The sequence below is a fragment of the Orbicella faveolata genome, unplaced genomic scaffold, assembly GCF_042242905.1.
Source record: "Orbicella faveolata isolate gen_17 unplaced genomic scaffold, um_ofav_v1 contig_46, whole genome shotgun sequence".
In the NCBI taxonomy this organism is placed as follows: Eukaryota; Metazoa; Cnidaria; class Anthozoa; order Scleractinia; family Merulinidae; genus Orbicella; species Orbicella faveolata.
This window is the reverse complement of record NW_028301576.1, coordinates 1,149,603-1,172,892: the sequence shown is the minus strand read 5'-3', so window position 1 is coordinate 1,172,892 and position 23,290 is coordinate 1,149,603. Positions and strand designations below refer to the sequence as shown.

Here is a 23,290-nt window from a genome sequence, read left to right as displayed (position 1 = left end):
GGCTGAGGACGGAATTCTTGCGCTGATTGTGTAGGATTTCCATTGTCTAAGCGAATAGAACTACTTGGAATTCCTGCCGTTCCACTTTCGTTTCCAATGTAATCGAACGACGGGCTGAGTAGCCAGGCCTCAATCTAAGCACATAAAGCGTGGTCACCAAGCAATTGACTTCTCCTCTCAAGGTTTTGTGGGATTTTTTGCTTTACGGAGTACTGAACAGTTCCGTTTGGGAGTTTTCAGTTTTGTTGAAATATTTCTACCATTTAAAAAACCTCTTTGAAGAAAAAGGCGTTTGTAATGGCTATTCCAGTGGCACCTCAACCAGTCCAGCAGCCAAAGTCGTGGGGTATGTTTTGGCAAACTGCTAATCAATGCTTAACACATGGCTATGTGCATGTAAAAGACTTCAAAATCCACAAACGTCTGACAAATCTGTATTTCGACATCGTTTTAACCTTACGTCTTTTCCAGTTTTCAAGGTGTAGAAAGAATGTGGCGTAAATGATAAACTTCATTATGCAGAGTTAAAGTACAAACATACTTTGCGCTATAAATTGAACAGCATAGCCTTTTCGAAAGCTTTTCTGTTTTTAAAATGATCGTTACAATTTTTACTCTTTTTCAAGAGTAGGCATTGTGGTTTCTCATTTCATTATTGTTTTGATGGTGTCTCATACGTTTAACCAGTTAACTCGATTTTTTTTTTCTGTAATTGCTGGTGTCTTTCTACTGTTTCTTCTTTTAAACTGACTCATTAATAATTTATGTTTAATTGAGCGTTCCATTTGATGAAATGGTAGTCTTGACAATCTTAGCATTGATTCTGGTTTTAAAAAGAAAGTATTGGATTCCCACTAAATATCATAATTGAAACTTCACATACCATCTGTAATATTCTATTAAGCTTGTAATATCACACCAAGGGAAGAATATTAGAATTTTCATGTCCTTGGAATGAGTAAACTTGATGTTTACTTTTCTTGTCATTTTTATCACCTGACTATTTGTAAATGTGTAATCTATTTGCATATCAGTAATACTTGGGCTCTACTCATTTGAATCACTAAGTAACAGAAACACACAAAGTACGGTGGAATTCAAAAAACAAATTTGCTTTAATAATAAAATTGTACCATCTTAATTCCTTTTTAGAGCTTAGCTTGTATGAACTCCATCGCACACCTCAGGAAGCCATCACAGATGGAACAGAGATTTCAATTTCACCTCGCAGCCTCCACAGTGAGCTGATGTGTCCCATTTGTTTGGACATGCTCAAAAACACAATGACAACCAAAGAGGTGGGTCAAATGTTTAACTGGCTAATTAAGGAAAACAGGGCTTGTACAGTGTCATATAAATCTATATACATGTAAAGTGCTCTGGACATGAGCTTGTTGTAATTTCCTTGATATTGATTATGTGACACTCATCTCTTAAGTGTAGAGGGAAAACTGAAATTGTTAAAATTAAGGAATGTTTGTCACTAAAAGAAGGTGTTCTTGCTTGGATGGTTCTGTTACAGCTGTACATACTGTAACCGAATCTAGTGAATCATAAAATTATGATTTATTTCAAAGCAACGACATGTATGCACATCCCAAGGTACATAATAGTTAACAAGAATCTGTTCAAGAAGGTATTGATAAACCTGTTAAAGTATAAAATTATTCTTTATATCTAGTGCTTACACAGATTTTGTCAGGAGTGCATCATCACTGCTTTAAGGAGTGGGTAAGTACAAGACAAGTTTTATCTCAACTGTGTCAACTGACTGAATGAGAAACCCAGTTGTGAGAGAAAATTGCATTGTATCTGAGCAATAGGCCCTTTGCACGATCCGGTCACATGGTACAAAATCACACATGCTGGTGAGCAAGTTCCGCAGTGGAATTTCCAAAACAAAGGCAGGTCCAGGTGGACTGGTACGAGTGGCACTGTTTTGGAAGTCCCACTGTGCAACTTGCTCACCAGCATGTGTGATTTTGTACCATGTGACCAGATCGTGCAAAGAGCTTATTATAGTGACGTACAATGTATTGAATATAGCTGATAGAGTATACATGTACATGGTAAATGTTTCATTTCACTTTTAATGCCCACATCAGAAACAAGGAGTGCCCAACATGTAGGAAGAAGTTGATTTCAAAGCGCTCCTTACGTCCAGATCCTAATTTTGATGCACTCATTGCAAAGGTAAGGGATTTCTTCTGTGATTAGCTGTGACATTGCATTTACAGTATTCTAACAGTTGCCAATTATGGTCATTGTCGGTGTAAATGACTGACAGTATAATTAACTTGTAACTTTGATTTTATCCTTAAATTAACAACACCATTGACAATTCTGCAACCTGATGACCTAATATTAAAATATATTTTAATTTATTATTTGTCAATTTTTGTTGATGCTTTGATTGCTGTATGTAATCACAGATTTACCCAGACAGAGATGAATATGAAGCTCATCAGGTTGGTAAATCATGAGTTTAATGCTGTGAATAAAGTTCTTTAGTCTATACTGTACATGTAAATTAATGTACACGTTGTTTTATATGAGTCTATAAAGCAGTACATGTACAGTGTGTTAATTACTCTGTTACATGTATGTTTAATTGCATGCATATTTTGCCAGTAACATTCTCAAACTCATTAATAATATTATTCATCAAGTTAAAACAAAGAAAATCACAACCGTGAAGGAGGTTTGGATACCCAGTCTTAATTAGCATAGATTTTGATGATTTTATTTCTCCATTTATCCCTGACTGTACTCCTAATGTAAAAAATGTAGTGTTTTGTTTTGATTGAGAAGATATATCAAACACTCAAGACAGTGTTTCATCGGCTATCCAAACGCTTCGAATTTTGTCAAAAATACTCCGCTGCGCATCATACTTTCAACTCACTTCTCGGTGTTTGGATATCCCGATGAAACACTGTCTCTTGTGTTTGATATATTACATATTAACAAGCCTTGGCTCGTGCTTTTTTTAGCTGCTGTTGTAAACAGGCATATGTATTCTTTAACAGTCATAAATTTTGCTGTTCATGGATTGCCAGTCCTTTGCAGTTCTTTGATTGTCGACAGTAATTACTAATTCCTCGGATGTAGAGTGTGAACCCTCAAGTGGAGTCACTGTGCAAGCCAAATGCTCTTCTTCTCCAGAGTAAATACGACAGACCTCCTCTGATTATTGAATGCCATTGCATAATAAATTGTTCTGAATATGTTCTTTCTGTTAAAATCACCTCTAGGAGAAAGTTCTACAGAGATTAAATAAACACCATAACCAACAAGCTTTGACCAGTAGCATTGAGGAAGGACTTAAACTCCAAGCAATAAACAGAGCACAGAGAGTGGTATGTTTGTTAATTTACCAGATAGTATGTCTTGATTTTGGTTTTATAGGCTGGGTTCCGCTGTACATACATATAAACATGGGTTTAGTCTTCGTTTGAGCCTAGTGAGCCACTGGGTTGGCATTTATTTCCCAGTTTCAGACGGACTATGAGTACATGTTCATGCAGGCATTTAGCCAGATGGGTGTCCAGGCATCCTGTGGAAGGCCACTTTTTGAAGGAAATTGTTTTATTAAATTTCATGTTGCCTTATAAATTGTTTGTTTGAGCAGGCCCAAAAACAAATTTTGGACACCCACTTTTCAAATTGTGGGTAAAAGCCTGCATGTATAGTACTGATTTATGCTCCTGGCCCCTGTTATTTGTAGGCTGAGTTACACCATCTAATGGATGAATCGCTATCCAGTGGATAAGTGGTAACAAAACAAACTAAGCTATTGACTGGATAGTGATTTATCTACTGGATAGCGTTATCCACCTTTTGAACAAACTGGGCCAGGGGGGCTGGGGGACTTTGAAAATAAAGACAGTGTAACTGGGAACACAAAGCAATGAACAAGCATGGTTCAAACTCTGACTACGTGATCCAGAGTCAAGCTCACTAATCAAAAGACTGTGCTGAACTCCCAAGTCATACATGTATTACACCTGCTGAAAAAGCAAGAGCACCGCAGTAAACCAGGGCAATGCTGGCCTAAACAGTGCTAAGTGTAGGAAAAATAAATCTCAACAGGCTAATACATTTCCTGACTGCTTCTCTACATGTTCCTTAATATTTCAGAGAAAAAGATCATCGGATGACCCATCAGCAGGTAACTATTAATACCATTATTTGTATCCTTGCATGTCCTTACATGTACACTACATGTCTCTAGCTAGCATACTGTACATACGTACATGTGTGGAGAGAAAGAAAAAATCTGTGAAATAAAAATCTGTTCACATTTTTAAGTGCCCAGGTTTTTGCATTTATCTTGTTGACTGTAAGTTCCGGTCCAGATAAATTACACTGTATGTGAATTTGTCCAGCTCTACACTGTATAGCAATCAAATGAGTGTCAGTTTGATTGATTAGAATACACAGTTTGCACCTTTAATGGAGTGCTTTAATCTTTCTATTAGCCCCAGGGATCCCAGTTACGCCAGGTGCTACAGGCCAACCACCAGCAGGAGAAGGTGGAAGCAATGTTGTACGTAAGAGACAGAAGACTTCTTCAGATCCTGAATCCGATGCAAGTGAAAGTAAGTTTTACACAGGACACATCAGAACCAAGTGCTGTGTCTCTTGATGGGAGAATTACATTTCGCAAGACCAGTGTTCTCCTTTTCAGGCGGTAACCAGTAAAATTTGCCGTCTGTAGGACCACTCATTACCGCCTAAAATCCCTTGGAATTCTTGAAATTCAACAGGTAAAAGAAAAAAATATAGTTGTTTCACCGACGTAATCGGTATTTTATCCTTGTAAAAGAATAAATAAACAGATTAAAAGATAAACTGGGCAGGCTATGGTTTGTAAGTATTACTATCTGTGGCTTTCAAACTTCAAGGCAAGATCCGCGAATTTTTGGCGGGCTTTCTGCCACAATTCCATCGTGGCAGATGTCATCTCTTCGCACGTGCATCGGTAGTTGTTTACGTTCAGTTTCACGATGAAGCAACAACGAACCCTGTTCTCATTTCTCTCCCTCATAATGGCAAGAAGTCACGAATGGAAACAGTTACAGTTCCATGAACTTCCCACCTAACTATTGGCTTTAGAAAACTGGTGTTGTTAAATTGGCCAACATTCACGTGTGGTGATCAAAAACTTTATCTTTGTTACGAAATGCTCCACATTTAGGTCAAAAGTGTTTAAAATCTATTTTCAGACAACGTTTGAGAGAATCCTTGATAATAGAACCCTTCCAGAACGTGAATGAAAACGAATATGCAGTGATTTCGTTTGGTTTTGGGAGACAACCGCTGATTTTGTAGTGACACTTCATGTAAGCACAGCGAGGATACCCCGGAAGTGGCTTTTGCCTATTTTTCTGTGACTTAAGGTTACAGTATACCTTCGGGTCGGCAATTTTCTTCAAATTTGGATTTTTGGGTCAAAATAGTGGTCGAAGAATAATCTCTAATTTCTGAAAAAAATTTTTGAAAAAGGCTAAATATTGGCGGAGAAATGGTGATTTTACGTTTTCACCGGAAGTAATAGTTTACCTCTTGATTGACAGCCCTATGGCGCATATGCAATCAACCGAGACGATTTTCGTACGAATTACCTATATGGATGTCACAAATTGACTACTCGGTTGATCAGCATTGTTGTTCTGACTACCCAGCATTTTTGATATTAGGCGTGTCTCTATTAAGTTATAAGTAAACATAGACCACATTTAAACCATGGACCGGTTCAAAAAAGCGAAAACAGCGAAGAACGAATGAAAATACATCAGTGAGTGAAGAAGTTCGCCATGCGGATGAAGCTATAGTTATCGTATAAGGCGGGCAAATATTCGTGGTGAGAGAAAAGAAAGGTTCTGTAAAAATTTCGGAACTTGACAGCAATAAAAGGGATGCTAACAGAGACTCTTCTGATGAGTCCGATATCGACGAATCGTCGGACTCATTGAGACCATTTGAAATATTATCCATGCACAGTTGCCCACACACAGTTGCTCTCCGCGCTGTCTTTTGTTTGTTTCCTTCGCTCAGCCACTCTAGCGTTCGTATCCTTTTTAGTCTTCCCCATTTTGCCAGACCAGCTTCAAGAAAAACCGAGTTACAGAAAAATTATCTCTCTGCCTTCAGTTCCTTGAGCGCATTGCGAAACACAAGAGTTTTTTAGAGATTCACGCGTAAATTTCACCAGGAGGTTAACGGTAGTAAAGTTTCCCTGCACTGATTGGCTTAGTTATCTGAGAACCCAGTTGAAGGCGTTTGTGGGCGGAGTTTGTTTGCAAAGCAGAAAATTTTTCTTAGCGCTGTTTTCTCGAATAAATTTTTTCACTTGAAGTAGACACTTTAAAGAGTTATAACTCAAAGGGAATTTGTTCAATTGCTCTTAAATTTGGACAGTGGCTAGTTTAACATATAAACTACAAAAGCGTGTCTTGGAATTGTTAATTTCGAAATACTTTTTCTTCAAGAGCGATTTTTGTACGATCACTCTACATTTTTTTAATCCTATTTCGAAAATGTTCTGTAACTTTTTACTGCAATCGAATATGCCAAAACGCAGACACGTTTTTTAAGTGCTTTGGGCCCTGAAACCGAGGAAAAACTTAAATTGGTGAAAAACGAAATTCGCTTTGACTTGTAGCTTTCGAAAGGTGATTCGGACGCTTGCATTTAGTGGTCGTGAAAAATTTGATGATTCATTTTCTTTCAAAATTCTTGGTATAGTTTGATAGCCAGCTCCATAAGCTTTAATTTGATATGGGTGTTTAGGTATCTACAGCTTAGACTGCACGCGCTACATTGCTTGCGCATGAGACACCCCTGAAGGTATACTGTAACCTTAAGGGCAAGAGAATTAAGACAAAGAATAAACACTTAAAAATGAAAATGCCATTTGATTTCATTTGACACCTAAAGCCAAAGTTGTAAAATTAGGGAACTGTAATGCATATTAGATGGAGGTCTTTTCAAAGAAATGTCTTTACTAGAAAACGACAACATCGGCGATGAAGTGGCTTTGCAACTCGAGAAAGAAACACCTGTCTTGGAAAGCACTCCACGTGCATTGATTTGAATTCCATTTAATGTACAGAGCAGACCTAATAAACAAGGCTGTGATTCACCTGATTGCTTTACCGGTTCAAAATGCTCTTTTACTTGTTGTACTGAAAACAAGGGAGAACCCTGCAAGACTGTCAAGAATCATGTCTTAAGAGAGGGATGTGACTTTATAGCTGCAGTACTGACATTCCACATCGCAAACTGTAAACTTTCTGGCAAGTTCGACGCTGGACAGCAGCCTTTTAGACAAACTGAAATTAGCTATAATAAAGGCATGTAGGTTATGTGATGGTCAAATTCAATATTCCCAGAAGTTTTTGGTTTTTTGTTCTTTTGTTTTGTTGTTGTTGCTGTTGTTTTTGTTTTGGACAACATGGATATTGACGAGGAAAGCTCTTCCTGGTTTATTAGTTAATGGTGTAGAGCATTAATTTTCCTCCAGAAATGACAGAAGAAGACAGCATTTGTTTGAGATGAATGGGTGGAATAATAGAGGTGTGCACCGGTACCTGATAATTAGTTATATGTTAATTATATTTTTACAGATACCTTAGATTCCACTGGAGAAGCTACTGCTGAAACATCAGAACCAGTAAATGTAAGAATACTCTTAGTACAGTAATTTCAGCAAAAGTATCAAATATTATAAAAAAAATTTGTTAACAACTACAGTCTGTATGGCCTTGTTAACCAGACAAACCCCAGTTTGTGACCATTCAGATGAACAGCACTTTATTTTAATAAGTGCTGTTGCTTTGCGAAGTGAAGAGTTAGGTTGTTGAACAGCACATGATATAGAAACTTGTGTTGTCTTTTCTAATATGTAGTATTACCATGGCTATCAATAGAGGCCGTAACCCTTATCACCCATTACAGCTGAGCATACTCGATGGGCCGTTGATGCTACAGGTGAACTTGCCTGTGGTTGATCAATACTAATTCACCCAAGGCCATGCAGTATTAGTTACAGGTGTAAGGATCAAGGTCACCTGTGGGTGAATCAAAACTAAATGACCGGCCAGATTACAACCCATAATACAGGTACATGCACGGCTGTACATAAGGAGATAATGCTGCGTCAGTAGCTAAAATGATTGTGTTATTGCAGGAGATAGAACTGGTCTTTAAACCACACCCCAAAGATCATGACCCAGAGACGGTGGCTCAGCAAACGCGCTACATTAAAACTACAGCTAATGCCTCAGGTGAGTCAACCTACTAACTGGGGTCCCAATGATTTTACTTCTGGTCATTATCAGTCTCCCTTTAAGTTCCACCTCATCTCATTTCTCATGAGATGATTCTCATTTTTCTCAAGAAGCATCTCAGCATTTTGTTTGTGAGGAACTTGGTTTCTAGGATATGTTAAATGCTTTTAGACATGTTTGGTTACAAGTCTGTATATGTATTTGTTTTTGGTTTGTATGTAGTAACCTTCTAGTTATGGTGTCATTTTGATCACGACTACTGAGTTATTTTGTCTCTTTGCCTGTAGTTGACCATCTTGCCAAGTATCTTGCCATGAGACTGGCGCTAGAGTCCCAACAAGAGGAAACTGGTTAGTGAGAAAAGTCTAATAGCCAAGTTGTTTTGGAAGTTAATTATAATAATTATTTCAGAGATAACTGCACTTACCTTAGCAGGTCTCGGAAAAAGTGCTGTCGGACCATTGTCCCAGACAAGTAGATTTCCTTTCTTTCAAGAAACTTTTCATTCTCACTTTCCCAATGGGCGAGGGCTCCACTCAGGCAAGTTATCTGCCAACTAAATCGTTAAAAGAGCAAACTAAGACTTCCCAGGGCAAGCAAAATTTGAGAGCTACTCATCCAAAGCTAAGCTGGAATTCAAGTTTTTTTCAAGCCCTGGCTTAGTTGTTCATACATTTGATGGCTATATGTCAATGTGGTTATTATTCTCTCCTCATTTTGGTAATTACATGTATATGTTTTTAAAAATATTATATGTATATTAATGACAGGTGGTAACACAACTGAAGAGACCAGTGAAGTCCCACAGTTCACAATATACATTGCAAGCATGCCAGGACAGTATACAGTGAGTAAATTGCATGTCTACTTGTACTTACAATCAACTGTGTGGCCAGTATATCACATTGTGTTCAAATGCTTTCCACGCAATGCCATTGACATTGTACAGGTAGATACCCACTGAAGTAAGCTTTCTTGAATTATTTCCTTCCATAAGGTGCAGTACACTGTACATGTTGTATACGCTGCAAGCCTATACAGCATTGATCAATATTATCTCCACAGTCTCCATCTGTGTTCGCTGTCCAACCAGGAATGTAGTTCAGACTCTAAGAGAGCCTGTTAGGGTGGGATATATTTTGTTAGATTCTTGCAGTGTGTAGTAATTGGTTAATTCCCTTTATTTCAACTTTTCAGCCTCTTCCCGGTTCAATGATATTGGATTTTGTCAATGAGAAGGTACATTGATTTAAGTCACATATCATGTGTTGGTGCACTATCTATCTATCATCTACATGTATCTATCTAAAAAATCAGGTTGATAGTTCCTCATGCAGTGTTGTAGGAAATACTACTAATAGTGTTAATAATATACATGAAAAAATTACTCGATTCTGATTGGCTGAGAGCAGTGCAGTTCAAGTGTAACACCAGTGCAAATTACGCATGATTGTAATTCTGGATAATGATTGGCTGAGAGACAATAGGAAATTTTCGAAGCCAATGATATTACATAAAATTATGAGGAAAATTTTGTGCGGAAACTTTGAAAAAGGTTTTCTCAAATGAGGAAAAAAGGGCTTCAAGAAAGGTCTTCCGGCACTTCCTCCATGCAAATGTTTTCATGTTTATAATTATTATTATTAATAAGTAATCATACAGTTTTTCTCATTCAATTTGGAATTAATTTGCACGTGTGAGTTTTTCAAAAAGCTGAAATTGCACGCGCCAAAGCGGCCCATGCAATTGCAGCTTTTTGAAAAACTCACTCAAGCAAATTAATTCCAAATTGAACTCAAACCGTATGATTACCTATACTTATTTGTTTATTTGCTTGCTTGTTTCTCTGCAATAGGATTACTGTACTTAGTAATAGGTATCATACTTTCAATTGCTTACATTTTGTTGATTTTGTTGTTCAGTGTTGTTGTTGTTGTTGTTGTTGTTTGCAGTATTGGAAAGTGAACAAGCCATTGGAGATGTATTATGCCCTTACCAAACCACAGAGCTGACAGCATTCATAAGCATTATCATACAGACCTGCCTCAATTTTGTCTACCACAAAAAAAGGCTCTAAACGAGTGACAGGCTGCTGTTTGGACACTTCCATTCTTTTTTCGTTTAACTCGGTTAACAGCATAGGCTCCTTGCTGTAGTTTTGTAAAGTACTTAAAGAAAATAATATGCATTCTGCCTAATTTGCAAAGATTCTTCATGTTTTTGTTCTGAGTTTATAATGCAACCTGACTTTTTGCGATTCACATTATGTTGTAAAAATGTGTCAGTGATTGTCAGGTAACTTTAAGTCTAATTTATATTGAGCCTCTCTTAGGAGCTACAGGAGACACTTTGATGTTTTAAAACCCTCTAAGTAGACCCAGTTAAATGTTTGTCAAGGGTATATCTTACTGGGTAACTGTTACAAATTGGCATTTGAAGTTATGACATGACCTGTTTTGGGAATCTTAGTTTCATCTCTCTCATATTGCTTGGCAGTCTTAGCTGAAATGTTGATTATGCTTGATCCTGTATCAGAAAAGTATTGTACCTTTGATTACCTTATTTGTTGCAATTACTTTGTCAAATAAAGTCATTTGTAGCCTGTGTGTATACATTTACCAAACAGTTGCATTCACAAGGGTGTTTTGTGAGGTTTTATTATTCCTAGTTTTTATTTTGTTTTTTACAGCTTAGTTACATTGTATTTTATTAGTTATTTTATTTTACCCATGTTTTAAAATCATTGTAAAGCGCTATTGGATAGCGGTAGAAATAGCGCAATATAAATAAAGTATTATTGTTATTGTTGTTAGCAGTAGCAGTAGCAGTACCAGTACCAGTACCAGCAGCAGCAGCAGTAGCAGTAGCAGTAGTACATTTGTTAAATCTCCCTTGTAGAACATTTGTTTTTCTCCCAGCTCCCATTGCCCTTTGTGAATAGCTGACGTTTTGCATGTAGTCTTGCTGGGTCCCAGATAGCCTCTGAATCTGGTTCACAAACCATAGAGAGTGGTGCTGGTTATGGAGCCAAAGCACTCGACTTCAAGGAATGATCTTGCCAAAGTGAGCTAAATTTCAGCCGTCGCCCTGGGTATAAACCCACTCCCAGAGAGAAGCCCCTCTTCAGGAGTGGACTCAAGGAGAAGGCTGAAATTCAGGCTGTTTGCCGGGAGATTTCCGAACTTTGTGGGATTTTGTCAGGGTGTTATTGTAGTGTAAAGGTTTATAAAATCGTACCATTTTTAATGTGCTCGATATTATTACCCTCGATAGTTACAGCACTTGATGTGACGAAAATGTTGTATGTCATCGCACAGAAAACAAAATAAGTAGAGAAGTTTGTCATATTTGTATGGGACTATACATGTGCCTGTACTTTAATACTGTAATTATTTTGGTCTAAAACGAATTAAACAGCGGACCCCAGGACTACCCTTGCGGGAAATTCCGGTATCCCAACGCTCCGTCCCTTCCTCGTATTAACCGGAAGTGACGCTAACCACACGTGGAGAGTATATGATGTCACGATTGAATGATGTCGAATATTAGCTCGGCAAGTGAAAATTGTTTCGCAAAGTTTTGAAGACGCTGAACTTAAAATCTGAAATCACGATTTAGACTTCTCGGCAGCCAGTCTAACAGGAAATCAATAGAAGACGGACATGTTTTGGTGGGCTTTGGAGTTGTTGAGCAAATACTTGCCAGAGATCGGACTCACTGGAGTGTATGCAGTCGCTATATTAACTTTCATTGGCTTGTGTTCCGATCGGCTGCGGCACAAAAAGAAAGAAAAAGACGTCCTTGATTTCGACGATCAAGTTGGAAGGCGTCTGGGAATATTTGAAAGCATGGTTGATGATCTACACAGTTGCGGTGGAAGTTTACTGACGATTGTTCTTTTGTTGAAGTCCAAAGTTGCCCTTCAGCCGACAGTGGTGCGAGAAGTGTTGGAACTTCTGCCCAAAAAACATTCCATTCTTCGCATGCGAGTCAAAGAAATCACCGTGAAGGGAAAAGAGAAGCCGCTGAAGTGTTTTATTGAGATGGATGAGCCATTTACCGTGGATTTTTATGTCAAAAATAAACAAGCGAGACATTGGGAATCTTCGTTTGAAAAGGAACTCTTGAGTCCGTTCCAGGCCTCGGACGGTCCCCTGTGGAGAGTTCGAATGCTCAAGGAAGAATTTGAAACAACAGAGGGGTGGTACAGTAACACATTGCTTTTCACTGCACACCAGCTTATTGCAGATGACACGTCTTTATTGAAGCTTTGTGACGACTTTTTAAGTCTCTTGAACACAAGGCACAACAATAATTACTTACCAAGTTCTGATGAAAGCATGAAATTAATTTCTGTACCCCTGCAGGCTTCCCTTTCAGATCTTCTAAAGCGTCACATAACCACGCCACAGCTGGACAGGTTGTTGCTTGCTCTAAAGCCAGTGTTCACTCGGTTGCTGTATAAGATTGTGGGTAAGCCAAGAAATCAGTTCACAGCTATCATTCCGCCAACCAGCTTGCGTGATCCTCGTACACTGAAAAAAACCTGCATCCTTCCAAGAAATCTGCCAAAAGAAGCAATTTCAAGATTTGCGATGAATTGCAGAGAGAACAAGTGCACTGTGCATGGAGCATTCATTGCTGTGACAAGCATTGCCATGGCAACAATGTTGCAGAATGGTGAATTAAGAATACCAGTGACTATTCCATTGAACTTTAATGTGAATGTCAGACTGGAGTGCAACCCACCAATTACAGGCGATGATCTGGGTTGTTTTTCTTTGGACTGCGAGCTTAAGATGCCTGTGCCAGTATTGAAAGAAATGCAAGAAGATTTCTGGAAATTTGCACAGGAGTGTACAAAACAGGTGCACCAAGCTGTCACGCAAGGCAGACATCATTCTTCTTTGAAGCTTCTTCACAACTTGGATGTGGACCTTGCAAGAAAACTTCACAAAGCCTCCAAAAATAAGAAAACAGCAGGTCGTTTAGATCCTTTGTTTAACGTATCCAATCTTGGTCGCTTCAACTTTGGAAAAGAGGGTGAAACAAAGTTTTACGAGTCTAGAGGAGTTTATTTTGCCAGTGCTGGACATAATTTTGGTCCTGTGTTTGGAAACAACATAGTCACTATCAATGATGAACTGTTTTGGAGCTTTGTGTATTATAATAATGTGGTTACCCATGACGTCGCATGCCAATTTACTGACGTGGTTTTCAGTACACTAAAACTTGTTTCATGAAGAAAGTCTTCAAGTGTCTTGATTAAGCTCATCATGAATTTATTATAGGCTACCTTTAGGCTCAATTTTCAGTGGAATTTTTTTGTTTTATTCAGAGATTTGTTATTTTTTAGTTCACTGTCAAGTCAGCAGGGGTGGGTGACTATCAATTTGTTAATTTTTACACTTATACCATTAGAGAGCTGATGATTTACAAAGAAGCCAACTTAAGCCAAGGGAAATGCTATAGAGTCATGTACTGCAAACAAAAATTAATATTGAGAGTACATAAGAAGGTGATTCCTATGTTTTTCAAGTGCTCTTTAAAAATTTACTTGTCACATGGCATTTTGGGGGTTCAAAAATAACATTCTATAAAACCAGATTTCTTTGATCAAACAGTGAAACATGACATTTGAAAGAACGATCCCAGCCCCTGACAGTATACATTTGGAGGGGTAGAAACTTCAAAATATTCGTGTAGATGATATATATTTTTTATTAGAAAAGGCTCCTTTTGTTGTAATTTTCCAGTGAGTAATCTTTTCTAACAGACTTAAACATTTTTTATGAGAAAAAATGTAATATTATTTGGAAAAACACTGTTGCTATTGTAAAGCAATATATGCTTAGGTACAGATGTATTTAACAGGTAGCATTTCAGCAGAAGAGTTAAGTTTGCAAGCTTAGAGAAGGGGATAGAGAGGGGAGAGTCCAACCTCATTTTCAAAGTCTCTCTTTCCACCCACAGGAATTAGAGAGATGCAGGTGTGAGGTTGGATTATCAACTGGGCGTCATGGAAGGAACGGAAACTGGGATTCTAACAGAGCAACCCCTCCTTGTTCCCATGTCTTTCCCCCCCTTCCCCTCACCCGCCAATCACTCCTCAAGCAAGTTAAACTGTGCTGACACTGGGCTTGGGATGCCATACAGAATATGATGAGTATGTGGAATAAAGCCCTGAGGGGCTTTTGGAAAACTTTGGGGCACATAGGATTGAAATACCTACAGGCCTCTGGTTTTAGTTATTGTTTCAAAAAATTGTAATTACAACTAGTTTTTTTAGACAGTTATGAAGACAAGAGAGGACTGTAACAACTGCTGGGAGGTATTTGAATGCTGGTTACCTCCATGTTTTGCAAAAGTCACTTAGAGCTTTATTCCACACATACCATATTATGGTGTTATGTTGTGTTTGAGATTATTTTTGAAGAGGTAAATAATGACTAGCTGATTGTTTATCATGTTCAGTGTCTGATCTGTGTGAACTTGAGCAAACAAGAAGAGCTACTGTAACATAGGAAGTTTTAAGTTCTCCTAAATCTTAACCATCCGATATCAATAAGAGTTAATTAATATTTAATTGTTGATATTTAATTAATTTATAATTTAATTGTAGCACTTTTAAGTGTTGTACACTTGCATCTGAAAAAGGATAAAGTTTGATTTGAGGTTTATTAATTGTAATATTCATCAAGTTACAAAATCCTTCTGAAAGCCCTTTTGAATAGCTTTCATTCAAACCAAGTGTGACCCTTCAGGCCGGACCATGTCCCGGTTTCTGTAGCATGAAATGAGTACTTCTATTCCCCCCCGGATGGGATGTTAGACCATCGCAGGGTTACCCCCCCCCCCCCCAGCATTTAATTCGCTGGTACCCATTTATACACCTGGGTGGAGAGAGGCACTGTGACATTAAACTGTCTTGCCCAAGAACACAGCACTATGTCCCCCGCCAGGGTTCGAACCCGGACCGCTCGATCCGGAGTCGAGGCCACCGTGCCTTCCGCTGTTGTGACCCAAAGGGTAAACAAATTATTGAAGAGACTGACAAAAATGCTGTGGACTAGCAACTCCTTGAGGGCTGGGAGCAGTAATACTTCGAGTCAGTATGTGCTGCTTCATAATGCAGCGTGAAGATAAGCATAGAATATGAAAAAACAGGAAATATTCCTGAAGTAAAAAAATGTATCGGATTTTATAAAGGGTCGCTGACTGAACGAAGTCGGATTTGAAAAAAATAAAGGCGCTATTTAATATAACAGCAATCATGCAGGGGAGCAACTTTTATCTAGTGCGGCTGCGAGGGAAGTTCACTTCGGGGAGGGGTGATGCCTGATAATCACTTTTTAAGCAAACCTTCTACGAGGGTCTCAATGGGGTTAACTGGTAACATATTGCCGTAAAACGGGCCAAAAATTTAACCTTTAGGCGTAAAAATTGGAAAATTCTAACCGTTAGCCGAGAAAAGAATTAGCCACGAAAGAGAATTATTAAAAGTCTCAAAATCTCTTTTAATGAGTTTTTTGTTTCTTGCCTTGTCGCGTATAAGCTATATTAATGTACAATTCTTACATATAATGATACCTTTTACTGGCTCGGTATGGTCCTAGGACATTATGTTTTACAGTAACCAAAGAAAAAATTCAACTTTCTTAAACATGATGAAGTAAATTTTGAACTTTTTGGTTTGCTTCTGATTGTTCAGTTTTTAACTGAGATTTTCATCTGCTGTTGCTTTTACCCTGCCTTTGCCTTTGCATATTCTTTGACTTTGACTTTTGCATTTGCATCGTTGTTTCTATTGGTGCTGTCGTTGTTGTTGTTGTTGTTGTTGTTGTTTAGGAATACATGAATGTAGCCCTAAAGACTGGGTTATCCTAAAGAAAAACACTGTTCACTATAAACTACTGTCTTCATCCAGGCTTCACGTAGTTTAGGCTGTCTCTGGGTAAACGCATGTCACTGGTCCCTGAGCACGTATTCATCATAATAATACATCGACTGCGAGCTGGGGAGAAAATCAGTTCAGCGTTCTTTTTGCGCGTTTTTTGGTGTCAAGTTTGTTGGGGAAGCAGCACCCAGTCCTCTGTTCGTTTTAACCTCGCTCTCGCCACAAGCCCCGTCGAGGGACGTTTCGCCTGGTACGTTCGTCTCTGCGTTTGGTTCTGTACGCGTCTCTGCGTTTGGTTCTGTACCAGTGGCGTTGCTGTTGTTCGCCGGGTTCTACCTGCGCATTTTCGCCCCTCCCTCCCCCTCCTCTTTTTTCTCCGTTCCTTTCCTTTCCTTACCGCTTACTAGCCACCGGTTGTGATCGGTGTGACTCGGTGCAATGGGCGCACCTCGCTATTGTAGCAGTTTCCATAGCAACAGTCCAAGCACCCCTCTCTCGGTCTCCCAACTCGCTACGGAGACCAGACCCTGGTGCCTGGACTCTTTGCATCCCCTGCCAGTCCTCTCCAGTAGTCGTGTAGCGCAAACATTAAGTAATAGAATTCCAACAGAGTGAACATATACGTCATTGTACAGCAGGGAACTGACGTCATTACGCTGTAATCCATTTGAGACCTTCGGGCGCGAGAATTAAACCCAGGCAACTGGTTTAACGAATAAGAGACAAAACCGCTTTTGTTGAGATAAAGTGATCCCATCCAGATACTTGAGTCGCCATCTTATGGCCAATTAGTTAAAAATACAAGCTGAATGGACACAAAATGTAAAATATTGATATCAAAGACAAAAGAAAACAACAAAAGATATCCTATATTTTGGTTTTAGTTTAGTGAAAACTTCTTTTGTTTTCTTCTATACTCTAGTTAAATATTTATACAAATTGTGATTCTGTTTCATCGATACCACAGGGGAAGAAAAACATTCACAGGGAAAACGATTCTCAGAAAAGCATCCTTTCTTCACGAGAGAAAACTTTCAGCCCGGCTACCGAGTAGATTCACAGTACCCTGTACCACATCGAAAGTATGATGAAATTCTCAAACTTCAGTATGTAGCTCAGAAATGTTTCTTCGTTTTGTGAGATTCACAAACAGTAAGCTTTAAACCAAAAAATTCGATCATGCAAGTAGCATCAAATTTTCCTTTGAAGAGCATTTTAAAGCGAATCTTACGAAGTGTAAATTCTCTTCTTGTTGGCTGTGTAATGAGTGTCGTTTATGTACCTACAAGACATCTTTAAATATCATCAATGACGGAAACAAGGGAAGGAAAACATCTACAGCGCTTAAAAGCATTATACGCCACCGGGAGGTTTGCTCCAAATACTCTGGATCAACAAGGCATGTGTCATATTCATCATGCAGTATATCGTGGCTATTTGATGTGTGCTAAGTGGCTATTGAAACATGGAAGCAGCTTAACTACCAGGTAAAAAAATATATATATTTTGCAACACTGTCTATTAAACTAAATGATGCGAGTAATGACCATTTATCCAGCGATTTAAATAGATTTAATTAGAGGTTACGTTTTCGGGCGTTTTTCTGCGCAACCTGCAACTTATATGTTTGAAAATAAACGGCGTTTTGAAACATTAACCCCTAGAACTCTTCATGACCTTGAAAGCTTAATCCTCACAGTTTCCTGAAGATCGTTACGAGTATATTTCAGCTGTGATGACGTTCATCAGTTCTAGATAACATTGAACACAATTCAATGCCCTGGACTAACTAAAAGAAATCTATGTGGCAATAATTTGCGAGGATATCAATTACATCTCAGGGTTTTAGGCTGCGGTTAAATATTGATCTGCAAAAGCATTTTCGTTTTTCTTCCTGAGCAAACAATGCGACTATTGAGAAAAACTAATTTTATAAATTGCTTTCTTTCAAAAAAAAAAAAAAAAAACTATGAATTTGTAAAAACCTGGCTATAAAAGTATAGCAATATTTTTTAGTTTTAATGTCCTAACAAGTCCCAAGTCTCATGCAAACGGGCATTCGTCAAAGAATAGAGACAGTATCGAACGTAATTAACTAGCAGTGAAACTCTCTCATTTATGACAAGATGAATATGCTCAAATTGAACCCAACAACAAACCATTCGTTCTGTCTCATTCATGATTCAGGTCAGCTGAAGGCTCGGTACCAGCTCATTACGCGGCTGCAGGTGGCCATCTTGGATGCCTCAAATGGATTTACCGAAAGGCTTCGAAAAGTATTTGCTTTACGGTTTGTGAACTCAGTTGATTTCAAATCAAAAGAAGTTAAAATTAACTTGTAAAAATTCATTAAAATTTCTTTCTTTCTTCGTTCGTTGGCACTAAAACCAACGATACAATTAGCTGATAGCTGAAATCAAGGACCTCCTGGAAAAACATATAAATGGGTAGTATCTTCACTCGTTCAGCTATGCGCTATTTCTTGACTTTCGCAACATACCAACGGTAATTCGTTGCCTATGCCCTTTTATTTATTGTAATTCATTGCCTATGCCTGATGCAGCCATCCTGTATAGATATGTTTTAATTATTGTTATTGTCATTATCATTATCGTTGACGTTATCGTTATCGTTATCGTTTTCGTTGTCGTTATTGTCATTGTTATTTTTAGGGGACTTTATATTTGAGTAAGAGTACGAGATCGAGTGCGAGAACGACTTTTCAATTCTAGTTTGCAGGCTTCACATTATCACATCACATACTCATTTCATCCCATGAGCTACCCTCTCTGCCTAAAACCAGCATGAACAGCGAGGACCCTGGAAACGTCACTAATTTGAAAATCGAAAATCGTACTCGTACTCAATCTCGTTCTCGTAGTCCAATCTAAAGCTCCCTCTTATTAAGATTTAATTTATCAGATGTGATATGAAACGCTAAATGATTTTAAATTTCTACGCTTCTCGACAGGACAACAGCGGGGCAACACCTCTTTACTTTTCAGGTAAGAAGCTAAAAAAAAAACTGGAACTTTTAATTTCTAAATTGAGTATCAGTACTAACACCTGGGAAATCACTCTCAATTTAACTGAGCCTAGAGTTAATTACATCACCCCCATCCAGGTCTCTCGTCGAATCACGCTGTAGTAATGAACCATACTACTTTTGACGATGGAAGGAAACTATTCTAACTGGTTTGTTATGTTTTGCTTTCTTGTAGCGCAAGAAGGTCACTTAACCTGTTTGATGTGGCTTGCAAAGCATTCTGGTACGGCTCATAATGACATGACTGTAGATGGTATGACCGCTACCCACGCTGCGGCTTTTGAAGGTCATTTGGAGTGCATGGCATTTCTTCTAAGCTCCGCTGGCTGCAGTGCGCTGGCTCGGGATAGGGCGGCCAATACACCTCTGCACTATGGTACGAAAGTAGATTCAAGATTCAAATTGTTCGTAAGGTGAAAGCGGTTTGCATACAGGCACGTTTAATTTCAAACTGAAACTGACTTCACCACACCAAGAATCTGTGCATTAAGGGGAATTTCCACATCTCCTTTCGTAACTAGGAAAGTTCATTTCTTGTCAGTGAAAGAGTAGCTTCTGGTAAATCAATCCTATATTTTTGTTTCCTTTTAGCGGCAGCTTACGGTCGCCGTTCTTGTGTTGAGTGGCTTATAAGTAATGTCAACAGTGTGGGCAATGAGAGAAATAAATTCGGGTCCAGTCCGCTACATGTAGCTGCACAAAACGGTCATGTAGAAGTGGTCAAGCTACTAATGCGTGGGTGAGTGCTGCCTTCATTCCGCCATGCATTCCTTTTCTAATGTTATGGGTGTTGTTGTTGTTTTTCTTGCTGTTACTGCTGTTGTTGTTGTTGTTGTTGCTGTTGCTGCTGCTGCTGTTGTTGTTTTCAGTGTTACTACTGTTGTTATTGTCGTTGTTGTTGGTGTTAACCCGTTAGTAGGTTGGACTTGATCGGTTCGGGTTTAAGGGTTAAAATCCTTCGCCGGAGTTCTTGAGCTGTGTTCTTGGCTTAGGCATTCTCCCAGTGCTTCTGTCCAGTTAACTGACTGTATATTTTTCCTCTTCACACATTCCGAAGTGGTGCAGCGATCAAACTTCGCGACAGACTGGGAAGAACTGCTTTTAACGTGGCCATTGAGAGTGGGAACGAGGCATGCGCGCACTTCCTTTACCAGGTAGGTAGTTACAGACAGAAGTCTGAAAGTTTATATTTTTAACCCAAAATATTTATCATATCGTAATATCGTATCATATTTTCTTTCAGCCTTTTTCTTCTGTCGTCCAGTGCTAGCTTTGCAGAAGGAGAGAACAGCAGAATATGCCCTCAATCTAATAATTGTTTACTGGTGCTGTGTAATTTTCTCAAAAACATATTGAAAACAAGTCATGTTTAAGCAAATTTCCAAAGCAAAACCAAAAGATCGGATGGACGTTTTTTACATGGCTTGGTTAACTGAACTTTTTTTCCATATCTATAGGCAGAGACTAACAACATCAAAGGCGTCAATGGTTTAATCTCTGGGAAACACAGTCTAAAGCGAGTACGCTTTGAGAGGAAAGCCATCGAAAGGGATTCTGAGAGCCCATATGCGGAACGACAATTAAGTCATTTTACACCGTATGACAGATTGTTAGATAAAGAGCGTAGGATACGCAAACCGTACTCCTTATACAGGAATAGTGCGGAGAGCGGCGTGTTGCTTAACCATCACAACAATCTTCGAGTAGAAAACGACAGAGGCAAACTCCCCTATGAAAGATCACAGATCGACGAAACGTGCATTGCCAATTTGTCCAAAGGACGCGATTCGGGTTTCGAAGACTTACAAATGCAGAATTATGCGACGAGTAGTAGCTTGTTACCTTGGTCACGTGTTTATAAAATGACGCAATCAACAGAATCATTACCCAATTCCTATCAACCTAAGGTTTATGGTTCCTATTCCCTCTCGGATTCGTATGGCCGCGGTGATGTATCATCCGAACGGCATCATTACAAGGTAAGATGGTTTCTATAGAATGAAACGACAGAAGGTATTGCTAACCCCTCCTATCATCTGACCCCGCCCACTTAAGCTCAATCTAAGCCGCTTCGATCCCAATCCCGACCTGTGTGGACCTGTATGCACTAGCCATTTGGCCATCGCGCTTTTGAACGGAAATAGAAAGGGAACTTGTTAGCCGTTCATGAACTGAATAAGCTTTCCATTGGAAACAAGACTACGAAAATAGACATAGAATAAAAATAAAACTTTCAGGTAAAAAGCTGTTAAAATTGAGTCTTAACGTTTTCGATCTGTTTGATCATCATCATCAGAGTGAAATAATATGCATACGCTCAGTGTTGTTATAGTTAGGTAATAACAGGTAATGCCAGTTATGTAATACCTGTTCCCACGGGGAACAAGGTGAGGTCCAGTGATTGCACTTGTTTGTTTAGTTCTGGACGGAAGCGTGCGATGTAGAACGCTTCTTTTATTCTCCTTTTTAATCATGAATGGGCAGTGGTTAAAACTTCCCACGAGATCTTGTGGTTAGGGTGTTTTCTGATGCGCTTGGCTGGCTCCGACTGCTTATTAACATCTGAATGTTCATCAATTACTCTCATCGGTGAAATGTATATAGACATAGAATAAGTTCCTTTGACCTTCAGTGATCTCCTGTGTTAGATACAAACTGAATACCGAACACGGTGAACTACATGTATATTCTGATTGTCCTCTGTTTAAAACAGGTGACAAGTTTCCAAAATCCTTCCTCGGAAAAAGAGAGCACATCGTTTCTTTCCAGATTTATTTCCAGGAGAAAGGACAAGGTATCTCATGGCTAATTATTAATGTCTCGACTTTTTGTTTCCTCCAACAATTATTTTTTTACATTTTTAGAGTTGATCACACCAAAACTGAGTTAGTGTATCTTGCTAGTTTGCCAGGTAGTCCTGTGTGACTCGTCAAAAGAAATTAAAAGAATGCAGTTACGAATAGCCTGATGGTAAAACTATTCTGACTGTGTTTAGCTACAAGCAATTTTTTTAGTTACAATGCAATCCCGAAGTTCTCACTAAACTACTTTCACCAGTCTTTCCTCTTTCGTAGCACAATAATCTGACACAGAATTATCCTATCAGTCAACTGAGCTTAGATTTGAGAGTACATAAAAAATGAGATACAGCTTATCTTATCATCTATTTTACAGGAGCTCTTCCCAGCTGAGGTCGTTAACCTTGATGACATCGTTAGTAACAATTCACGAAACGGTAATGTTTTCAAGCGACTCTACAGATTCTCCAAACGGAAAGTGACCAGGTCTTCGAGCTTTGCGATAGAGAGTTTCACGGATGGCGTTCAATTGACAAGAAAAAATAGCTTTGTGGTTTCTGGGAATGATGACTTTTTGTCCGGTTCAACAAACGATCAGCCCAAAGACTCAGTCTTGCACCAGGAACAAGGAGAAATACTGACCCCTGAAAAAACTCCAAAGGAATTTTCGACGACTCTGATATACAATACACGGAGTGATTCTTCCAAAAACGAAGGGAAGTTGAGAAAGATGCAAAAACGGCTCGCGAATGAAGCTAAAGATCCCAGTAATTCTCGCGAAAACTCACTCATTTGGTGACCGCAAAGGATTATGGTCTCCACGCGCGTGCAGTAATTAAGGGTTAAGGGTATTTATATAACCTTTATTTACCCTCGGCAGTGTTATAGCACAAGTGCTAGTGTAGTGGGGCCGAGCAACCAACTGAAACAAACAATTGTTAAGAATCCCTATTGACCGGAGGCAAACCAGTTGGCTATTTACAAGCGTGGCCGAGGATTTGAGCTCGAGGCTACTGAGAAACCAATCCAGGTAGTGGTCAGAGAGGGACTCGAACCCGGGAACGCTGCATTGCGAGTCCGACACGCTGACCACTCGGCCACGCTGCCTCCACAAGGGTAGACAGTGCTATCCATCTAATGTGTAATTATAGCTTAGTTGCCCAATAGGTGGCGATCTATTCCGTGGATGGTGTTACCTGTTCTTGAAAAAAAATGGGCCCAGAATTTAAATATGTCCATGCAAATGTTTATAAGG

The 23,290-nt window shown here is 39.0% G+C and overlaps 3 protein-coding genes across 4 annotated transcripts; all 3 read left to right on the top strand.

Annotated features, from left to right (window-relative positions):
- Positions 1-195: 195 nt before the first annotated feature.
- On the top strand, positions 196-10,500 carry LOC110067992 (E3 ubiquitin-protein ligase RING2-like). 2 transcript variants are annotated; one of them, XM_089278801.1, is made up of 14 exons: positions 196-346; positions 1,153-1,298; positions 1,682-1,731; positions 2,106-2,193; positions 2,433-2,468; positions 3,255-3,359; positions 4,141-4,171; positions 4,488-4,601; positions 7,632-7,684; positions 8,195-8,291; positions 8,582-8,644; positions 9,065-9,141; positions 9,492-9,533; positions 10,247-10,500. In XM_089278801.1, exons 1-14 carry the CDS (start codon positions 298-300, stop codon positions 10,304-10,306), a joined length of 1,011 nt encoding a protein of 336 aa, XP_089134927.1. In that variant the 5' UTR covers positions 196-297; the 3' UTR covers positions 10,307-10,500. The 2 variants fall into 2 exon arrangements, with proteins under 2 accessions (XP_089134927.1, XP_089134926.1); XM_089278800.1 differs by having other exon boundaries at positions 4,482-4,601.
- Positions 10,501-11,822: 1,322 nt separating this feature from the next.
- On the top strand, positions 11,823-13,752 carry LOC110067994 (uncharacterized). The gene has a single exon (XM_020775354.2). The coding sequence runs from the start codon at positions 11,957-11,959 to the stop codon at positions 13,535-13,537; it is 1,581 nt and encodes a 526-aa protein (XP_020631013.2). The 5' UTR covers positions 11,823-11,956; the 3' UTR covers positions 13,538-13,752.
- A 3,409-nt stretch (positions 13,753-17,161) lies between these two features.
- LOC110067990 (uncharacterized) lies at positions 17,162-23,255 on the top strand. Its single transcript, XM_089277495.1, has 9 exons — positions 17,162-17,678; positions 18,379-18,481; positions 19,163-19,196; positions 19,413-19,613; positions 19,829-19,976; positions 20,295-20,391; positions 20,695-21,216; positions 21,951-22,031; positions 22,412-23,255. The coding sequence occupies exons 1-9, from the start codon at positions 17,500-17,502 to the stop codon at positions 22,832-22,834; spliced, it is 1,788 nt and encodes a 595-aa protein (XP_089133621.1). The 5' UTR covers positions 17,162-17,499; the 3' UTR covers positions 22,835-23,255.
- The last annotated feature ends 35 nt before the right edge of the window (positions 23,256-23,290 follow it).